The sequence below is a fragment of the Gymnoscopelus microlampas genome (assembly GCF_963454915.1).
Source record: "Gymnoscopelus microlampas genome assembly, chromosome: 3".
NCBI lineage: Eukaryota > Metazoa > Chordata > Actinopteri > Myctophiformes > Myctophidae > Gymnoscopelus > Gymnoscopelus microlampas.
The window spans coordinates 36213000-36232999 of record NC_139940.1 but is presented as its reverse complement, the minus strand read 5'-3'; the positions used below and the strand labels follow the sequence as shown (position 1 = coordinate 36232999).

The following is a 20000-nucleotide window of genomic DNA, read 5'->3' as shown; positions in this document are numbered from 1 at the left end:
ATAAAAGAGCACCTGTCTGCAATTTGTAATGGTCCTAGTAAAGTCCTCTAAGCTTAACATCAGAAATGACCCCCCCCCCCCCCCCCCCCCCAACAGTTTACTGTTCACTGTACATATATTATACGTTTATTGCTACTAGTGTTGATAATGCCTTGTTTATTATTGTATGTCTTTAAATGTCTTGATGAATTGAATAGACAGGACCACAATGGAAACAAGCCCCTAGGGCTTTTTGTGTTTTCAATCAATCAATCAAAGCACATTTGTACCGGAAACACATGATACCTTCATATGTGTTTCTGGTTCAAATCTGCTGCTGAGCCAATCAAATAAAGCTATGAGAAACTGACCCCGAACAAGAAGCAGGTATGCCACCTTCTGGGAAAGGGAACTACAGTTATGCACAGTGCCTATTCTATTCCTTGATGCGTTGTATCAAGGCATGATGCTATCAGAAGAGAGAGGGCATGTGTGGCCTGCATGTCATACTTTGTCATCGTATGGGACAATATTGCGCTTCAACGCTCCGGCCAAGTCACCGAAAGGTTTACAACCCCACCCACATGTGAGGTGTTTCCTCCCCAGAGACCCCCATGCTCTCTATTTCTCAATCGTATTAAGGACCACTTCTCTTCATGGAGGTGGAAGGTATATGACCACCGTCCACATGACCAGATGTTCCTCCTTGATGCAATGAATGCTGGCTGTCTGGCAATCACAGCTGGGGGGTTATCAAGGGTGTATGCGCCACTGCTGGTAATATTTTCCTCTTTGCATAGTGAGGGGAAAAGTCGGATTTTTGTAAAAGTGCAGTGTACGGTCATTGGTTTTTGACCTTGCTTTGTTTTCATGAAAATACAGATTTTATTTTCAAATCAGCCTTGGTATATTCTATTTTGTTTTTTCTTCGCAAATATTACTTCTGTTTCATAAAGTGTGCTCAAGAAATCAACAAAATCGGTATCCAAATTTGTGTGCACATGTGGTTAGGTGGTTGGAATTTTAATTGAATGGGTGATTGATTTGTGAAAGATTATACAGGAATAATCTGTCCACATACAGTACATGTACACAGGATTCCTAAGCGTGATTTGAGTGCATCGGTTCAAACAGTGACATCATCACTGCTCTATTCTTGTTTGAGGCATCTGAGGCACCATCAACACTATTTCCACACAAATACATGTATTGATATAAAGTAGAACTTCCCACATGGCAAACACATTCAACATGGATTCACCACCAGCCACACATGTATGACTTCTAAGGCACGGTTTGAACTGCAAGGCCTCTGTAGTGCCCCTTCTGGCTCAGAGAAGATCTTTAATCATATTGAGAAGGTCTAACTGTCAACCTGGCCACCTGCGCTGTAAGACTGGCTTTTTTTCACTGTCTCTCTCTCTCTCTCTCTCTCTCACACACACACACACGCACACGCACACGCACACACACACACACACACACACACACACACACACACACACACACATCACAGACACGCCGCAAACAAACACAGATTACTCTCTCTTTCCCCCACCCTCTCTCTGTCTCTCTCTCACCCTTTTCTCACATGTGCATGCGCGCACACACACACACACACACACACACACACACACACACACACACACACACACACACACACACACACACACACACACACACACATTACACATCACAAGGACAGCGCTTGTCAAGGGCAGCAGGGCCAGTCTCTCTCACTGTGGACTATAAACACACACAGGTGGTCTGGCCTCGTTATCCTCAGATGCCCAGAGTGGAACAGGCCAGAGTGTCTGATAGATGTCTGTAACACCAACAAGGCCTGTGCCTGCTTGTGTCAAAAGGCCCCTCTAACCCGCATTCTCTGCCATTTGCTGTATGGACACAGCCAACCAACAAGGGTCGTTGTGTTGTTGAGGGTAACCGTAGAGTTTCCTTCCAAAACGAGATAACTGTCATTTTGAAATAAATGACATTTACTGTGACCTGACATTTGCTGGCCTGTCTTTTGGTTTGTGTTGTTATTAGCTAAACACTACATTTTCCTATTTCTAAGAAATATATATTTCTTCATTCATTTGACTATGGTGTTATTCAGGTCGCATGGAGAATTATGCAAATATGGCAAACAGTATTTTTTTAAACAAACTGATAGAAGTGTGCTGCATGTATTGTAAATGCTATTATGACTTTGAATATGTCATCTGATAATAACTAATATTTAAAAGAAAATACATAAATATTATAATCTATTCAATTTATCAATAAAGATGTATACTTCATACATCACAATTCAGGAGATAAGCTGCAATAGAAACAAAAAACACATTAACCACTTTTATCTAAAGCAGATAATTCCATTAGGGGGCACGATTCAGAAACATCATCTAATGGAAGAAAGATAGACCTATAGCAGTCCAAGAGGAAGAAACCATTGCTTAACTTTATATATACATCAATCAACTCTAGGCTCTCCTTATTTTAAATGCACCTGGTAAAGCTCTAATGTATATCTTGATGCAATTGAAAAGATTTTTTAAAAACTAAAATGTGAAAATTTGAAAATGTCCATAACAGACACTGCAGGACTTGTATCTCATTATCCACGTTTACTCAGCCTTATTCTGCGTGAACTTGATAAACCAAATTATTTTAATCTATGTTTACTTACAGTAAATTATGGGTAAAGTACTCTATTGCCTTTGCACAACTGTCCTTATAATCGCTGTTGTCAGCATTGGCGTTGAAACAAATTAACCAGATGCACACCTTGAGAGAAAACTTGAGACGACACATTTCTTCCTGGAAACTTTACCCTTTAATTGTTTTGACAACTCACAAGCCAGTGAAGGTCAAGTCCAACAGTGCAGCTGACAGTAGTGTACAAGTTCCCTCTCACACTGGCAAGAGGGTGGTGAGGTAAATTCGGCATTAAATGTCAGGATTCTTTTCCTTTTTTTTTTACATTAACAATGGCTGATGACTTTCCAGCAGAGAAATCAATCAGTGTTCACCAAATGTCATTTCCCAACACAATGTTTGTATTCCAAAAAGGAGGATGTTAATCATTAGTCCACAATTTGTATAAATTCATTAAAACAAAGTTTAATGATTTGAGGTGGTGAATCATTAATGCGTTAAGAGGAGCCAATGTCCACACAAAGACAAACCCAAAGGAATCACAGAGCCTGCAGTACAAGTATAAACACTGCTATGCAGCTAGTGACATTAAGGTTACGGTCTGTGGTTTTAATTGTAAACACTCTCTCTACACTTGCCAAAGGTTCTGTAACTGAACTACTCTTTTTATCAACGACCAAAGGTAAACCAAATCATGCGTTTTTTAGGTTAAAACACCAGAGTGACCACAGCTTTAATTGGTTCAGCTTGTTGTCATAATACAAATAGTTAATCGATAAAAAAAAAAGAAAATTCAAGAGAAAAGCTGAGCAGGGCGAATAAAAATAAGGTAGAGGAATTTGACTGGAACTCCTTCACCACATTATCTACACAGGAGGACGTTTCAGTGCACATTCAATATCTTTGCAATGAGTTTGACATGCTACATATTAAAACTATTCCAAACACTGTGAAGAGTTAACTGATATGATGTGAGGACTTTATTGGCAGAGCATGACCACATTCATTCACTAAAGACTTAAAAGTGAAAACACAATATTTACATAACCAAAAAAAACAAACAAAACATTTTAATAAAAATATCTTATAATTACAATAGTCTATTTTAAGCATATAAGTATTTCCTTTCACATACATTTATAGAACATTTTCTTTCTTTATATGTACAATCTTAATTGTCTCGACTCAGAATTGTTCTTCTTTACAATATTAAACATTTTCAGATCCCAGGGAACATCCCTGTTCAACACAAATCATCTATTTTAAACAATAGATGTCAAAAACGTACAATTATTTTCAACGTTTAGTAAAGCTTTAAACTGTTGTTTTTAGCTATTTTATGCACACTTCACCAACTGTTTTCATATGTTCTTGACCAAGTTTCCAACAAAACTTCGCAGCAAAGGATTTCACATCTTTCACCCATATAAAATTCAAATTACAAGAAATAAAGTTATTATGGCAAGAACAAAGGGGATGCTTGGATATTGCGTCCCCTCATTTGAACAAAAAAAAAGTGATATAAATAGCGTTATTATTTCTGTTTAATTCCTCCCAGCGGTTTTGAAATCCCCCTGTGATTGTGCCTCCAGTGGGTGTGAGTCCCTGGCGAAGATTTGCTGGCTTTGGACCGGCTCTGTGCGGGCTGCACACCTGTGGAGGGGGGATGAATAGAGGGGGTGTGTGAACCGAGAGCTCCAGACTGACTGGCGCCACCGACAAAACAGAGGCCATGCTTGATCAACAACCCAAAACACACCAGGTCAAACAACAACCACAGTTCTCCGGGCTTTTGGGCAAACTTTTATACAAGACACAGCTGCAAGCAGGCAATAGAATAGACTGCCACCGGGCCTCGATCATTTACAAGGCGAAGAAGAGAAAGGGCGTGAGACACAGGCAGAGAGGGGCCACGGTGACGCTTTAACCCTCTGTCTGCTGGGGGGGAATTGCTACACAAGGGACAGTTGTTGCGCAATGCACAGCTGCCTCCGAGGTTATTGGCAATTTCCAGTTCCTCAATTATTATTTTCCTGACGTTTGCTGGGCAACCTAAAGCAGGCCCAGCATGTAGTAAAATCAAAATGAATCAGACTGCACTGAAGACCTACACTTATAGCCTATATATATATATACACCAATATGTTGTCTAGAGGCTAGAGTTGAATATCCCTCATGTCCATCATAGCGTGACTTATTGATGGGATAAAATCAATTCAACAATTGATGATACACAAAAAACATTCATACAAAAAATGCAGTTTAAATAGCCATGGTTGAAACGTTATAGTAATAAGTCAACTTACCATTGTGTCGTTATTTATTTCAGCGGCATAAAATTGAGTCCTCCGGCTTTTTGACTATTGACGTCCTCTAAAAAAAAAAAGGAAGGAAAATGTTTTAGCCCTCAGTGATAACAGTAAATACATTATAGGCCTTGTTGCCTACAAAATAAATGATGGGCTACAGCGAAGCAGAATAAAATGAGCAGGCTATTAGCTTACATAATAAATTCTATTATAGCCCATTGAATAACAAATAGGCTGTATTGTGAGCAGTGGAGTGGGCTGCAAGCTGAGGTACTTCACCTATCCTGTGATAAGGTGGGCCTCTGTCACACAGCAAAACGCTCACAGTCATTATGATGCAAATCGTTTAAGCCCACAATCAAGTGCACAATCTTAAGACTCGCCAAATGCAGTTTACGTGTGATTTTCGAGGCCAGTGTGTGAGGGTAAAATCTTTGTTTTTATTTTTTCTTCTAAGCTAGTTTCCATAGAGCCGATACAAATGTGAGAGGACAATGACACATAACGGGAACGACGCGCTTTGTCTGACGGGCGGACATGTGTCTGTCTGACAGAGAGAGGGAGCCATGGGTCCCGGCCGGCGTGTCCCGACCGATAGATCAGTGGTTTTGAACCTTTTTCATATAAAAGGTCCATTATTTATTCGGCATTTGAGCCACGGACCACCATTTGATGACATTTAGACTCTCAGACCCAAGACTTAAGAATATTTTGTTATGGTTGGATACGATTTTGTCCACAATTCCATGCTGTATTGACGTGGCACCATAGGAGATATAACAGGCAAACGTTGATCAAAATAACAATTATTTAATTAAGTAATGCAGATGTTTAACAATAATTTAACTCTTGAGAGCGTAAAACGGGTCCATTTGGTTTCGTTTTACGCTCTCAAGAGTTAAAGATCTACAAGGGTCCATTTGATCACCAACTCTCCATCATTTAGCTGGGGACCACCTGGATCCCCCGCTCAAGGACCACCGGTGGTCCCCGGACCACTGGATGAGAACCACTGCTCAGATAGATGGAAGATGAACGCTCCTTTTACCTGGTGGTCAATGTTGAGTACGGTCAGCGGTGTCCGGCTGGGGTTGATGGAGGAGGCAGGAGGAGGGCATGACGTCCCGGTCCGCTGCTGTTGTTGTTGCTGCTGTTGCTGCTGCACTTGCTGTTGTTGTGGTGGTCTATTATTGAGAGATGGGTGCGTCTCCAGCGCCAGCTGCAGGTCCAAGATGTAATCTATGACATGCTGGAGGATCTCCACCTTGCTGACTTTCTTGTCCTGCGGTATCGTGGGCACCAGGCGCTTCAGGCGGCTGTAGCAGTCGTTCATGTCGTACTGCAGGCAGAACAGGTCCTGCTCCTCTTCCATCTTATTGTTGTTGCACCGGCTGATGTTGAGGCTGTGCTCCGACAGATAGTGCAAAGGGAGATCGTTGCTGCTGCTGTTGCTGTTGTAGGAGGAGGAATCCTTCTGCTGGGGGCCGCGGACCGGAGTAATAGCCTTCATTTTATTAGATGACAACGGGAAAAAACGCACGGTTCAGAAAAAGGAGACGGGGGAAAAAAAATACACAACCCACGAAACTATAGGTTACTAACGTAACCCCGGTTATTTGAATATTACGAGCGAGATTACAGGACTGGTAGTAGTAGTTATTTATTTGCGAGTTACGACACTATAAAACGCTTTAAATTGTTGTAGTACCTGTTTTGATGAAAGTACAAGATCACACAAAAAACCCGTCTGAGAAAATAAGGCGTTTTAATTGTGTTTCTGTCAACACATCCCGCTCTCTTACTTCACCCAGACACGGCGTGAAGGGAATGACTAGATCCCTACATTTATAGAGGAAAGGGGAGGAGCCAGCAGCCGCCGCTGCTTGACAGTTGTGGGCGAAGAGCTGGTCAATCACGAGCCGCCCGCTGCCAGCGTTGCCAGGTTGTGAGAGAGAAACAAGCAGCCAGATCTAGGAAAACAAGCCCAAAAGAAGCAACTTGCCACATGAGCAGTTAAAAACCTATATGCTATTGCTATCAGCTATTTTAATAATAGCGAGGCATTGTGAGCTTGTAGATCGGATATTTAACGCGTCACAAGCTTGTAGATTTGCTATTTTCAAAGTGTGAGCTTGTGTGATCTGCTTTTTTTTTTTTTTTTACATTTCTTGAAACATTTTAACAACACAAATCTGGTATGGGGGTCCCTGGCACAAAATATTTTCAGATGAGGGGGTTTGTGGACAAATGATTTGTCCACAAACCCCCCCATCTGTAATATGTATTTGTCACAAATATATATTTGTGACAAATATAATTTGGGGGTCCTCCTCAAATGTTTGAGAACCACTGGTTTAAACAACATTTAGGAAACAAGCCCAAAATATGCAACTACACACTAGAACAAGACCCAAAAAACTGCAACCTGCAACTACCAATATTTACAAGCGACTTAACAGACAAACAAGTCCAAAGTGGCTTATAATAAGTGGACCTGGCAACACTGCCCGCTGCCCACCGACGGAACAACGGAGCCTATAAAAAGGCGTGTCTCATTCTGTATGTGTGTGTGTGTGTGTGTGTGTGTGTGTGTGTGTGTGTGTGTGTGTGTGTGTGTGTGTGTGTGCGTGTGCGTGCGTGCGTGCGTGCGTGCAGTGGGCTGCCTGATCGTCTGTGTAGAAGAAAAGTGTGTGTGTGTGTGTGTGTGTGTGTGTGTGTGTGTGTGTGTGTGTGTGTGTGTGTGTGTGTGTGTGTGTGTGTGTGTGTGTGTGTGTGTGTGTGTGTGTGTGTGTGTGCGTGCGCGCGTGCGCACGTTTTACAAACCATGAAGGTACATGAACTAAGACACATACTGGCTGCCCATTGTGTAAACTACAATAGTATGAGAAAAATACAATCGTGAAATTGATCCATAAATGTGATATGCTATTTTCCATTTCATTGGACAGATTAGCCAAAGATAGCTGGCTGTTGTCCGTGCGTAATTACGCACAGGCTGCCACTACATATTTTCAGTACATGTTGTATGCTTAAACCATGCACCACCAGCTTGTAAAATTGAATACATAAATCTGATATCGGATCATATCCGATAATGGTAATTAAAATGATAACTAAGTGTTCTCACGCTAAAAAAAAATATATATAATTGTATTGAAATTCATTTTGTATGTTTGTCATTTATTACAAATATTCGCGTGTCTTTGTTATTGGTTCTGGATCACAAGGTGTGCATTATTTTTTGACATGAGAAATATTTGTCTAAACAAAGTGCGTTTAATATAAAACGCTATGGGAGCCATGCGGGGACAGCCTATAATTTGGCGGGCCGCCCGCCTGCGCCACATTCCCATTCCTTTACCCAGCTGTGTGCGTTATTGTGCCTCTACATTCCTCCACTCCCAGGGCCCATATTGCGACGCTCTGCTCCCTCTGCTCCCTCCCTCTGACAGCGTTTATTCAGCGACCCGCCGGGCAGACTGCCTGGCGCCGGACCGTGACGTCATCCATTCACACTCAACTCTCTGCTCCAGCACAGTTTTTTTCCTCTCCTTTTTCCCTCATTTTCTCTTCATCGCTCCTTCCTCTCTCCCCCCTCATTTCTTTCTTTCTCTCAACTCTCTCTCTCTCTCTCCCCTCTTGCCTCTCCCCCTCTCTCTCTCTGTTTTGCTCTCTGTCTCGCTCCCTGTCAGCCAGGTTGCCAAGACAACATGGACGCTAGGCACATAACTCCAGTTAGGTAGTAGTAAGCCTGCTTGAGTGTTTTCCTGTTTTCAAACCAGGACAAATATGGGGCCCTGAAGACTCGGGGAAGGGGATGACACCCACCTCAGTGCTTCTTTGGAGGTTTAATGTCCCAAACTTTATGGGAACCGCCATAGTCCCTTCTGCCATGAATATTGAAAAGCTTAAATGGGGTTAAACTGTTATTCTCTACTCTCTCTCCCCCCCGCCCTCTCTCTCTCTCTCTCTTTCATTTTCTCTCTGTGTTGAGTTGTCATGGAAAGTGGTTGTTCTGCTCAGTAATGTGTGCAACAATGTTTTGCTCAGGGGCGACTTCAGAAAGGTATCTAGTATGAACCTCTGATAGAAGTCTTTCTGCTAGGAAACTTGTGTGTGAGGAAAAATAAGTGACCGGGTCTGGGAGGATAGACTATCCTCCCGTCCGTCTGTCCTCATTCTTTTTCTCCTCAGTGGGTTGATCAATAGATCTGAACTTGCACATGGGCATTGACCATTGGCCTTGGCAGGTAGTGAGGAAGTCCATTTTTTACCTTTCCCAAATTTAAGCTGTTTATTAGCATTTCTGCCACTGGCTATGGGATCTCTAGTTGCGGTCCCTTATTCCGGGATGGACGGCAATGCAGAATCAAGAATCTATGTTATTGTCACATCACAAGTTTAAGGTGTTAAGCAGTGGGTGATATTTATTTTGTGCAAGGGCCATCATTTGTTGTTTTCAGGAAAGAAAGAAAGAAAATGAAGAAATTGCATGGGAGGTGGGGGGCAGAGAGAGGGAGAGCAAGGAGAAAACAGTATAGTAGTAATGACTCACACATGTATCATTCTCACAATTTTTGTTAGAAGCAGGAAAATGATTGGCGTACTAACAGAGTGATCTCTATATAGGTTGATTATGGGTAAATTACCAATCTATTAGTATTTTCATCTTGTGTCTGTCTTTTTCCCAGATACTTGTCTGGAATAAGCTTATGTGTGAGGCTACAATGTTTCACAGTTGGCATGTAACAAAGAAAAAGGAAGAATGACTTTGCATAACTGTCTTCCTTTTGTTGGCTTTTCGTATTGTTCCTCAGCACGTACTTCTCTAATTGTACCTCTTCTGTCTGTACTTCCCCCACAGGGCCTGTGGCTCTGCTGACTGGGGAGCAGAGCAAAGCAACTGGAGACTCATTAATAGATAGGTGAACTTCCTTGCTTACACAGGTGAGGTAAACACTAATAGTAATGGAGCTCAGACTACTGACTTTACTAAAACAAATCAACACACATCCACGTGTCCTGTACAGGAAAACGCCCAGTTTGTGCTATTGTCAGCACCCTTGATAACGTGTGATAAAACTCAATTGTACTGTACGTAGGAGACTCAGCTGAAATACATGGCTGTGGATTCTGAAATGTTTGATAGATAGATAGATAGATAGATAGATAGACAGATATATAGATAGATAGATAGATAGATAGATAGATAGATAGATAGATAGATTATGACAGAGCCTTCATGTAATGTAGCATAACCCTACTATAGTATTTTACCAAATAAATCCCCTTAAAGGAGCAACATCAGAAAATGTTTGCACGCACGCACGCACGCACGCACGCGCACGCGCGCGCACACACACACACACACACACACACACACACACACACACACACACACACACACACACACACACACACACTCAGGTGGCACAGCTTGCATAACACCTGCAATTCCCTCATGCCCAATCTATGGCATCAGAATCTGTGGTTATACTAGACACTTCCTGCTATGCCTTACAACAGCATTTGTCTCACTATATGAAATCTTGTGACATGACGGCCACATAACACCAGGTTTACTGTGACAGTCTCCAGCCCTTCCAGTCATTTGGTGTTGAGTTAGGAAATGTCAAATGTTAAACAGAACATGCCATTATGACACACACACACACACACACACACACACACACACACACACACACACACACACACACACACACACACACACACACACACACACACACACAGTATACAGTATACAGTATATGTTACAGTACGATTGAAGAACCAGTCTGTATAATAATACCAATTGGTATTGTATTTTATATCGTTGTTATCGTTGTTATCGTTGATTAGTCCCGTTTACAACGAGGTATAACTTGTAAGGATTGTGCAAATGATCGCGTGGAATGAGCAACACAGATAAACGTGTGGGTAGCCCCCCAAAAATCGGCAAAATCCCCCAATATGCTTCTGTTGGTAATCGCTCTCGTTTTCAGCGACCTGCCTGTGACTGGCACCTGAGCATGGGTCCTGCAACTTTGACAGAGATCTGTCTGTGCTGTGCTAAATCTCTGGAAGAAAGCCTATGGTTTCTCAGTGAAGCAAGGGTGAGGAACTGATCTTCTTGGGGTTTTGGTACCACAGCTGACACCAAATAATACTGCCACTGGGGTGTTGCTGCTTGGAGCATACACAAACTCAACAAAGTTGCAGGACCCATGCTCAGGTGCCAGTCACACACCTGTGACTGGTACTCAGGTTGCTCAAAACCAGAAGCATATTGGGGGATTTTTCTTATTCAACGATATAAGATACAATACCAATTGGTATTATTGATGGGGAGAAATAATTGAAGGCAAGTTTCCGAACATTTTTTGAGAAGTTTTACATATGTAAAACGGCCGCAACCAACGGCCGCAACCAACGGAATAAAAACAAAATGAAACGGCCGATCCATAGTGCCGCGCACGTCCGCAACCATCGTTTTCGGGTTGTTAAAACACAAGCCCCACGCTAGCCGGCGGCTAAGCCAATGGCCGACCGTTCGAGTGAAAAAAGAGAGAGAGAGAGACATTTAAGAATGTCAGATGCTTACTGACATTACATCCTTGTACTCAGTATGTAAACACGATAGTCTTCAAGACCATGAGGCTTATTTACTTTTCCATTTGAGCCATGTTAGTCCTCAGCTGTTCGTGTTCTAAGAATGGATATAAATATGTTCTGTAATAGTCTGGACAGCGACTGATAATCACAGATCTGCTGTGTTAGTCATTTTAGTTGTGCTTGTGATGGATGATGACACTCTGTCTCTTCTCTCTTCAGGTGACAGGCACAACACATTACGTCATCATGGTCCATCTCTAGGTGTATTGACCATCTAAGGAAGCATGCTCTTAAGGTAATCTAAATAATAGCATGTGTGTGGACTGGCTATCTTCTGTCCGTCTGTCTGTCTTGGTTGTTTGTGCATGTTGGCTATGATGGGTGGTGAGTGACACACATTCTTTGTCAGTCTCTCCAGGTGACACAGTGTTGCACAGCGTCTAATTCTCTTATGGGAATGTAATGTGTGGCTTCTAAATCCATGGATTTATTATAGCTATTTGTTTTAGAATAGCTCATGGCTGAATAGAGTGCACGTCCTAAACACAGGCTGGGCTAAGCCGGCTGGTTTAGCTGTGGCTGTAATGGGTGGTGACATGGTCCCTCCAGGTGACACAGTTTGCACAACATGTCTTATTCTCTGGTGGCCTCAACACTAAACACAACAGCTCTCTTCATGTCATTTACACAGGTGCATTCAGTGTTTACACAGCAACCTGAGTAACCATCCATACACATACACACCCGCCCGCCCACACGCACTTGCGCACACACACAATCCTGATTGACACAAATACATGAGTTTGCATCAGGTAAAAATAAAAATATTTCACGTTTGAATCGTAAATGTAAGGACTATAAAAAATGTAGGTGCTGGAAGCATAGGTACGTAAATAGAAAATGAAAGAAGCAGTCACAGTTCCATCAATTGCAAAAAACACTTGGTCAACTCTGCTCTGATGAAGGTCAGTCAACTGACCAAAAGCCAAACCCTAAATCTTGTGCACAGCTTTGTTCCTTTTCTGAATCTTAAATCTAAAAATAGATGAACAGCGTTCAACTATACAAAAAAAGAAGATGGCGTCACAGAAACACTTAGTTAATTTGAGCTTCATCAGTTTATGCACAGACAATCCTGTATAGTGTAGGGCAACCAGCCAGCCAGCAGTCCAATGCACCTGCTGGTTCTTTGTTCAGTGGCCATAATCTATTCTTATATGGACTATTTTAAAACCGTGACTTATGTTCTGGGACGTGTTTTGTTTCGATTATGAGCCGCCTGTAAACTCTGACTGTACTACTCAGTGGTTTCTCCGTTGGCACTGGGAGTTTTTCATAACTCTCCCAGCTGCTACTTTCGGTTCCCCAGTTCCCACCACTGTCAAGTAAAAGACTACTGACTTGACCTTTTGGATGCCAGCGCCGCGTGGCGGTGTCCTGTTTGTAGTCCAAACTATGGAAACACCTAACAACATGTAGGTGCAGAGATGCACGCACCTCTGTGTGTGTTTGCGCGTGTGTTTGCGCGCGCGCGCGTGTGTGTGTGTGTGTGTGTGTGTGTGTGTGTGTGTGTGTGTGTGTGTGTGTGTGTGTGTGTGTGTGTGTGTGTGTGTGTGTGTGTGTGTGTGTGTGTGTGTGCGCTCGTGCGCGCGTGCGTGCGTGTGAGAGTCACAACAGGTGCACCATTGTTGCGTCCAGTTGAACATGTGCTGTCCATCTTGTGTTGTTGTCTCCCTAAGCTGGTGGCAGAGCCCTCATCCAGCCCAGGATTTATCATTATGTTATTAACCAGCTTTGTTGATATTCTGCACATAGAGAACATTCCCACAACTGATGCTTATCCTCAGCATAGGCGGATGTTAGTGTTGTCAATGACTACTATTCACACATGGTGACTATAAGCGTGTGCGCGCGAGCGCACACACACACACACACACACACACACACACACACACACACACACACACACACACACACACACACACACACACACACACACGCACACAGAATGAAGAGAAGAGTAGAGACAGCAGAGAGAGATCAACAGCATTGCATGAATGGCAATCGGACGGACAGGCCAGCGAACATTCACATTTATAGACTGTGACATTCTGATAGATGAAACGGATATCAAGAGACAGGAAACACTGTAGTATCACTTTACTATTGCTATCACTATTACTGTACCAGTGGTATACAGTCTTGAAATGTGTCAGTGAACTTCTTTTCTAAAAGAGTCTAAGTGGGTCTTAGGGAATCTATACTGTTATTTTGTTTTTTTGTTTGTTTAATTCAGTACTCACTTTTTGTTTACTCATGTTTTATTCCTATATTCTCCACTATAAGTCCTTTCTATATAAAGACACAACCCTGGACGTATTTTAATGGATAAAATGTTATTTGAACCAATCTGTATGGTAGAGAATGTTCAGAAAGGTCAGAAAGAGAAGGAGGCTGGCTGGGCAGTGGGCACATGGTGGCAAGCAAACTGACACTGTGGGAGCCAACCCAAGGCACAACCATGAAGGGAAAGAGGCGCACCACCAACATACCGCGGTGCGACAACGGAGCTAACACTACAGAGCTCAAGACCCTGGTGCTTGACAGGAAGGCAGCGATTCAGGGGTCCCGAGTTGGTGTTTGCTAGACCGCACACTTGCATCGCATCACATCGTATGTTATTACAGTATAACTAGCACATTTGCAGTAGCTCCCTACTCCCTTGAAATTTAGACCCTGGTGTTGGATAGGACACTTACTGGTTGACAATGTCAATAAAGTTATTTGAAGCAGTCTTTGAATCTGTATCATATAGTTTGGACATCGTGTGCATGTTTATTAACTTAACATTGTAGTGTAGATGCTTTAAGCAAGACTTTTGCTACACGATTAACTTTGTTGAATATAGACAAATTATCCATTAGCCTTTGGTCTAATTGCCATGTTCGAGGTGTAAAGGCAGAGGAGAACATATAGGAAGTGGTAATTAGTATAAAAAGGGGGTACAGAGGGTACAGGAGCCGCCGATGGCTCCGAAGTTAAGGCGCATAACATACTATAGGCTCTGATGTAGCCTGCGACTCCCGGGTTTGATTCCTGAGCCCACAGACCTTTGCTGCGCGTGTCACTCCCTGACTCTTTCCCCGGTTCCTGTCAATCTCCACTGCACTATCAAATAAAGGCTGTCTATCCTCCTCTCTATTTGTGCTGGTCTGGTGTCAGCTCAGGTGCAGACCAGACCAGCCTGAGTCTCCCACGCTTTCACCACCACAGACCAAAGACGTCAGCTTCACACAAGAGATACAGAATAAAGGGGGGGCATCAAAGAAAAAAAAAAACAAGAGAGTAATCATTTATTACTCTCTTGTTTTATAAAGAAAAACAGAAAGAGAGCGAGAGCGCGAGAGAAAGAGAGAGAGAAAGAGAGAGAGAGAGAGAGAGAGAGAGAGAGAGAGATGAACAGAGAAAGAAAGAAATAGTACAAGGATGAGATGAGATGGAGTTTGAGACTCCACAGTTGGATGGCTTCTAGAGTGTGGTTTCAGTGACAATGACAGTCATGTCATGTCAGAGTCAATGAGGACCTCGACCCCTTGACCTTCAGGGTCATTATTAGGTCTATGATACTGTGTGGTGAGGGATTAGAGCCCATATGTTGCCGGGACGCTACTTAGTGCAACAGACTGTTCAGTCTGAATAGCCAGTGACCGATGGACAGGTTGATTGATATGTTGATTGAAAGCAATGGACAGCTGATTGATTGACACATTTGTGTTGATATTTTAAGAGGTTGGATTATGTAACGTGAAATTTGCTCCTGTTTGATTTTGCATATGACCACTTTGATTAAAAAAATTATAATTAAAAGCTAAAATGATAAGCTAAAATGTGTACTCCTAAATGTTTTTTTCCCATCAGTATACAGTTGAGAAGGGTTTCATCCTTTACTTTGAACAGTACACAATCATCTTCTGCATGTTTTATATTGATATAACACAGAACCACCTGGTCTGTTTACTCCTCCTTCAGATGGGGTACAAATTCAGATGCAGTCCTTTTCTCCCTATGCAACTCTCTCTGTCACGTTTCTCTTTCTCTCTCTCACGCTCACGTGCACGCACGCACACCCGCACCCACACACACACACACACACACACACACACACACACACACACACACACACACACACACACACACACACACACACACACACACACACACACACACACACACACAGAGCCCTTCAGAACTTTTGGAGGGACTTTAGGGAGGAATGTCATTGAACATATTCAACCACGCGCCCCAGATCTCCGCTGCAAACACACTCCCACTGATTCTCCCAAAGAATTAATTGCTCCAAATAATCTCACCATCTGGTCGCAGAGGTGCATACCTACAAGGCTGCTAGCATGCGGAGGAGGAGGGCCTATTCAGGCCCCAATGCAGTGCTTCTGTGCTGCACTGAGAGAGGAGAGAGGAGAGAGAGAGAGAGGGCTGAAAAGAGGACGGAATGACAAAGACCACCATCTGCTCCTTGTCTTTTCTTGTCAGGGACTCTGGGCGCTAGCAGGGACCTTGCCTCTCTGATCTGACTCCACTCTACTGGAATGTTGTTCAGAGAGAGAGAGAGAGAGAGACAGAGAGAGAGAGAGAGAGAGAGAGAGAGAGAGAGAGAGAGAGAGAGAGAGAGAGAGAGAGAGAGAGAGAGCGGGAGAGAGAGCGGGAGGGATGAAGTAAGGCCTCTCTGAAATTCATAGCTCACAGGTGCCTCTCTCTCACCCTCTTTCCATTACTCTCCTCCTCCTCTTCCCCCTGACTCCCACTAACACACACGCACACGCACACACACACACACACACACACACACACACACACACCTATTACAGCCTTTTCTCCTCCCTCCCTTCCTCCCTGCTCACCAGGGCATCTCTCTCTCTCTCTCTCTCTCTCTCTCTCTCTCTCTCTCTCTCTCTCTCTCTCTCTCTCTCTCTCTCTCTCTCTCTCTCTCTCTCTCTCTCTCTCTCTCTCTCTCTCTCTCTCTCTCTCTCTCTCTCTCTCTCTCTCTCTCTCTCTCTCTCAAATTATCTATCTATCGTTGTGGTCTTTTAAGCCTCTTTATCTATCTATAGTTCCAACACTGCTGTCTTTTTACTTCCCGTTCGCTCTTTCACTCTTCCTCTCCCCCCTCTCTCTTTTCACTAGCGCTCTATAGTAGGAGGCTGGTGGGATTAGTTCTGCCTGCTCTCCATAATGAGAACCAGGGGACTTGCATTGAGCCCAGGTTGATCCTTGGTCATTAACCCATCCTCCTCGGCCCCCCCCACCCCCCCCCCCCCCCTTTTTCTCATCCCTTCATTCCTCTGCTCTTCAGGGGACGTTTCATCCCGACTAATCTCTCAATTGATTTGAATTATTCATGTTTCTTCCTTTGACCTTCTGATAGGTTGAAGACACACAATACCACCCTGCTCATGTCTTTAAAAAACATCTGTTTTTATCACCCGGAGCTTTTGTTTGATTTAGCTCGGCCTTCCCGTTCCTACCTCTCCCTCCCTCCCCTCTGTGTAATAACATTTATTTTCTTTTGCGTACTTCCACAGGGGGGGGAAGAAAAATCATCCCTCCCCTTTCTCATTGAATCAGTGTTCTTTACACTGTGGTGGTGGGTGGTGTGTGTGTGTGTGGGGGGTCTGTACATCCACTTGTAGCTGTGGAATTTGGTGTGATGTGCACAGCGAGGAGAAGGCTTGGAAACTATTGGGAGGATGAATGAATGTTCAACCGTGCCCTAGTGTGTGCAGTGTGGGCGGCTGCTGCTGCTGCCGGTGTGTGTGTGTGTGTGTGTGTGTGTGTGTGTGTGTGTGTGTGTGTGTGTGTGTGTGTGTGTGTGTGTGTGTGTGTGTGTGTGTGTGTGTGTGTGTGTGTGTGTGTGTGCGCTTGCTTGCTTGCTTTGTGCTCCAGGGGGCTCAGGGCCCTCTCCACCTCCACACCCCTGGGAAAGTGTAACAGGTGTGCCTTCCAGTGCATCGGCAATGCGGCGTGGCCTGAGGCAGGCTGGACCCCCCCAAAAGACCTCCCAACATCCACCCCACTCTGCATGGAAGCATACCTCCCTGTTATGTTAACGGCTGTGGCTCAAGCAGCCTTTTCTTGAATAAACACAATGTGTTGGCTAATTGTTCCAGATGTTTGAAGTTGCAGAACTATTTTAAGATTTAGATTTCATGCTTTTATCAGAACTTTGATGTGCTTTGGTGTACTGGAGGGAAATGTATGTATATGATGGAATGAAAAAGTATTATTAACCTTTGGCTTGTGCTCAAAGCATTCAGACAAACTTCCCCCTGCTCCCTCAGAGGGACTTTAAGAGACTTTTGAAAATTGACTTGTGGTGGAAAAATTGCCTGCATGCTCTTGGTCTCGAGTCAAAAACTTTTCTTTTTTCATTTGCAAAGCGCTGGACCCCATCTAAATGAATAGATGTAGAGTCGCGAGCACTAGAGAGGCTTATTTTCAGAGGCAGACTCTTAACTCAGAGAGGGTACAAATGGAACCAAATGGCCCGTACTTGGATCCATTTGTACACTCTTGGAGTTAAATGGGCTCTCAGGATTTTACTGTGTGTGTGTGGTGCCTCTCCTAACGTGTTTGCCGTGCAGGGAGAGAGGCCAGCACAGATGGTTAGGAACCAAAGGAAGGGGACTTTTTCTCATGCCTTTAAATGGGGCGAGCTCTCTTTCTTAGCTAATATTTAGCTCCTTCAAATGCTAATGGAGTGGCTTCTCTCTCCAAGGTTAGCATAACAACTATGGGAAAGCCTTTAGATCTTGGACATTTGTTTACCCGATGAAAGAGACTGCACATCCTAAGATCAGAGAGAGGACAGGGAGAGAGAGAGAGAGAGAGAGAGAGAGAGAGAGAGAGAGAGAGAGAGAGAGAGAGAGAGAGAGAGAGAGAGAGAGAGAGGGAGAGAGAGAGAGAGAGAAGGGGGAGGGGGGGGGGGTAGAGAGAGAGGAGAGAGAGATAGAGAGACATTATGAACTATGCCAGTCAATTCAAGGTTACAAAGCATTTTCATCACCACTTATATATTTTCCTCTCCGGTGATTTTGAGAGGAAATCATGCCTTAGTAATGCAATGTTAAAGTGTGTGCAATGATAAAGTGTGTGTGTGTGTGTGTGGTGTGTGTGTGGTGTGTGTGTGTGTGTGTGTGTGTGTGTGTGTGTGTGTGTGTGTGTGTGTGTGTGTGTGTGTGCGTGCGTGTGCGTGTGAGAGAGAGAGAGACAAAGACACACACAGAGAGAGAGAGAGAGAGAGAGAGAGAGAGAGAGAGAGAGAGAGAGAGAGAGAGAGAGAGAGAGAGAAAGACAGACAGACAGACAGACAGACAGACAGACAGACAGACAGACAGACAGACAGACAGACAGACAGACAGACAGACAGACAGAGAGAGACTGCGAGTGTGAGTGTGTGTTTTCAATATCCACAAATTGAAGATGTGAAGAGGCAGAGATTCTGTATCATAACAAATAAACGGTGGGAAAAATACAGAGCCGCCTAGCATTAATGGACTGAGAGAGTTAGCAAAATAAATCTGCAATGCTTTGTTTGTTTACAGATCATCCATTAAAATTTCCTCTGACATGATTTTTATGAGTTATATAATTTGAGCTGGAACATAGCGTTAACGTCATAACTATCAAAAGGTTGGCGTAGCTTGCATTAAGCAAAACGAGGGATGATATTAGAGCCCTTTTCTGCCACGATTAGATGGAATGCACTTGGGACATCATAGGCTAATATGTAAATGATCAATGAATCCTCTTCACATTTGGTTACGTTTGTACACTCTCAGTTAAATTACCACGGAGGATTTTACAGTGCACAAAGCGAAACAAAAAGGGGACATGTGGGTTGGAGCTGGTTTCACCCCCACACAATTTGTACTGTAGCCAAAGGTTGCTTTGATACTGCTTTTAGCTTCACTTGATCCTTTGGAAACAAAAACAAAAAAAGAGAGAAAAGATTTCACCATCACCATGGAAACACCAATAGCAAGAAAAGCAAAGAAAAGAAAAGAAAAGTTTGAAACCAAAAATCCCAGGCTGAAATAATAACACTGTAGCAGCAGTCCTTTCTTTTGATTATTGTCACATACAAAGCCCAAGATAAAAAAAATAAAAAACTTGCTTTGGGGAAAGAGAGATACTTTAAATTATTAAACGTGTATAAGGGACAAAAAAACAGTATGCTCTATAAAATGAAGCAGCCATAAGTACCACCATTTTCCCCACTGAATAGTTTCACAGGCAAACAACTCATATTATGCTTCAAAACTGTAATAAACCACTATCTTTTCAGCATCGTCTTTATGCATTATTCACTTACAGTTTGCCAAGAGGAGACTCTAGAGGATGGTTAAAACCCCACTACAATAT

The 20000-nt window shown here is 43.3% G+C and overlaps 1 protein-coding gene across 1 annotated transcript; it reads right to left on the bottom strand.

The window, feature by feature from the left end:
• Positions 1–2795: 2795 nt before the first annotated feature.
• Positions 2796–6761, bottom strand: id4 (inhibitor of DNA binding 4). Its single transcript, XM_084053042.1, has 3 exons — positions 5998–6761; positions 4947–5013; positions 2796–4293 (listed from the first exon to the last, which is right to left on the bottom strand). Exons 1-2 carry the CDS (start codon positions 6457–6459, stop codon positions 4966–4968), a joined length of 510 nt encoding a protein of 169 aa, XP_083909168.1. The 5' UTR covers positions 6460–6761; the 3' UTR covers positions 2796–4293; positions 4947–4965.
• Positions 6762–20000: the final 13239 nt, after the last annotated feature.

What these genes read in the sequence shown, in the direction of transcription:
- id4 (XM_084053042.1), bottom strand. Translation starts at nt 6,459, where the DNA reads ATGAAGGCTATTACTCCGGTCCGCGGCCCCCAGCAGAAGGATTCCTCC. An exon ending in TACTCAACATTGACCACCAG is followed by an intron (nt 5,014 to 5,997) that starts GTAAAAGGAGCG and finishes TTTTTTTTTTAG; the next exon opens with AGGACGTCAATAGTCAAAAA.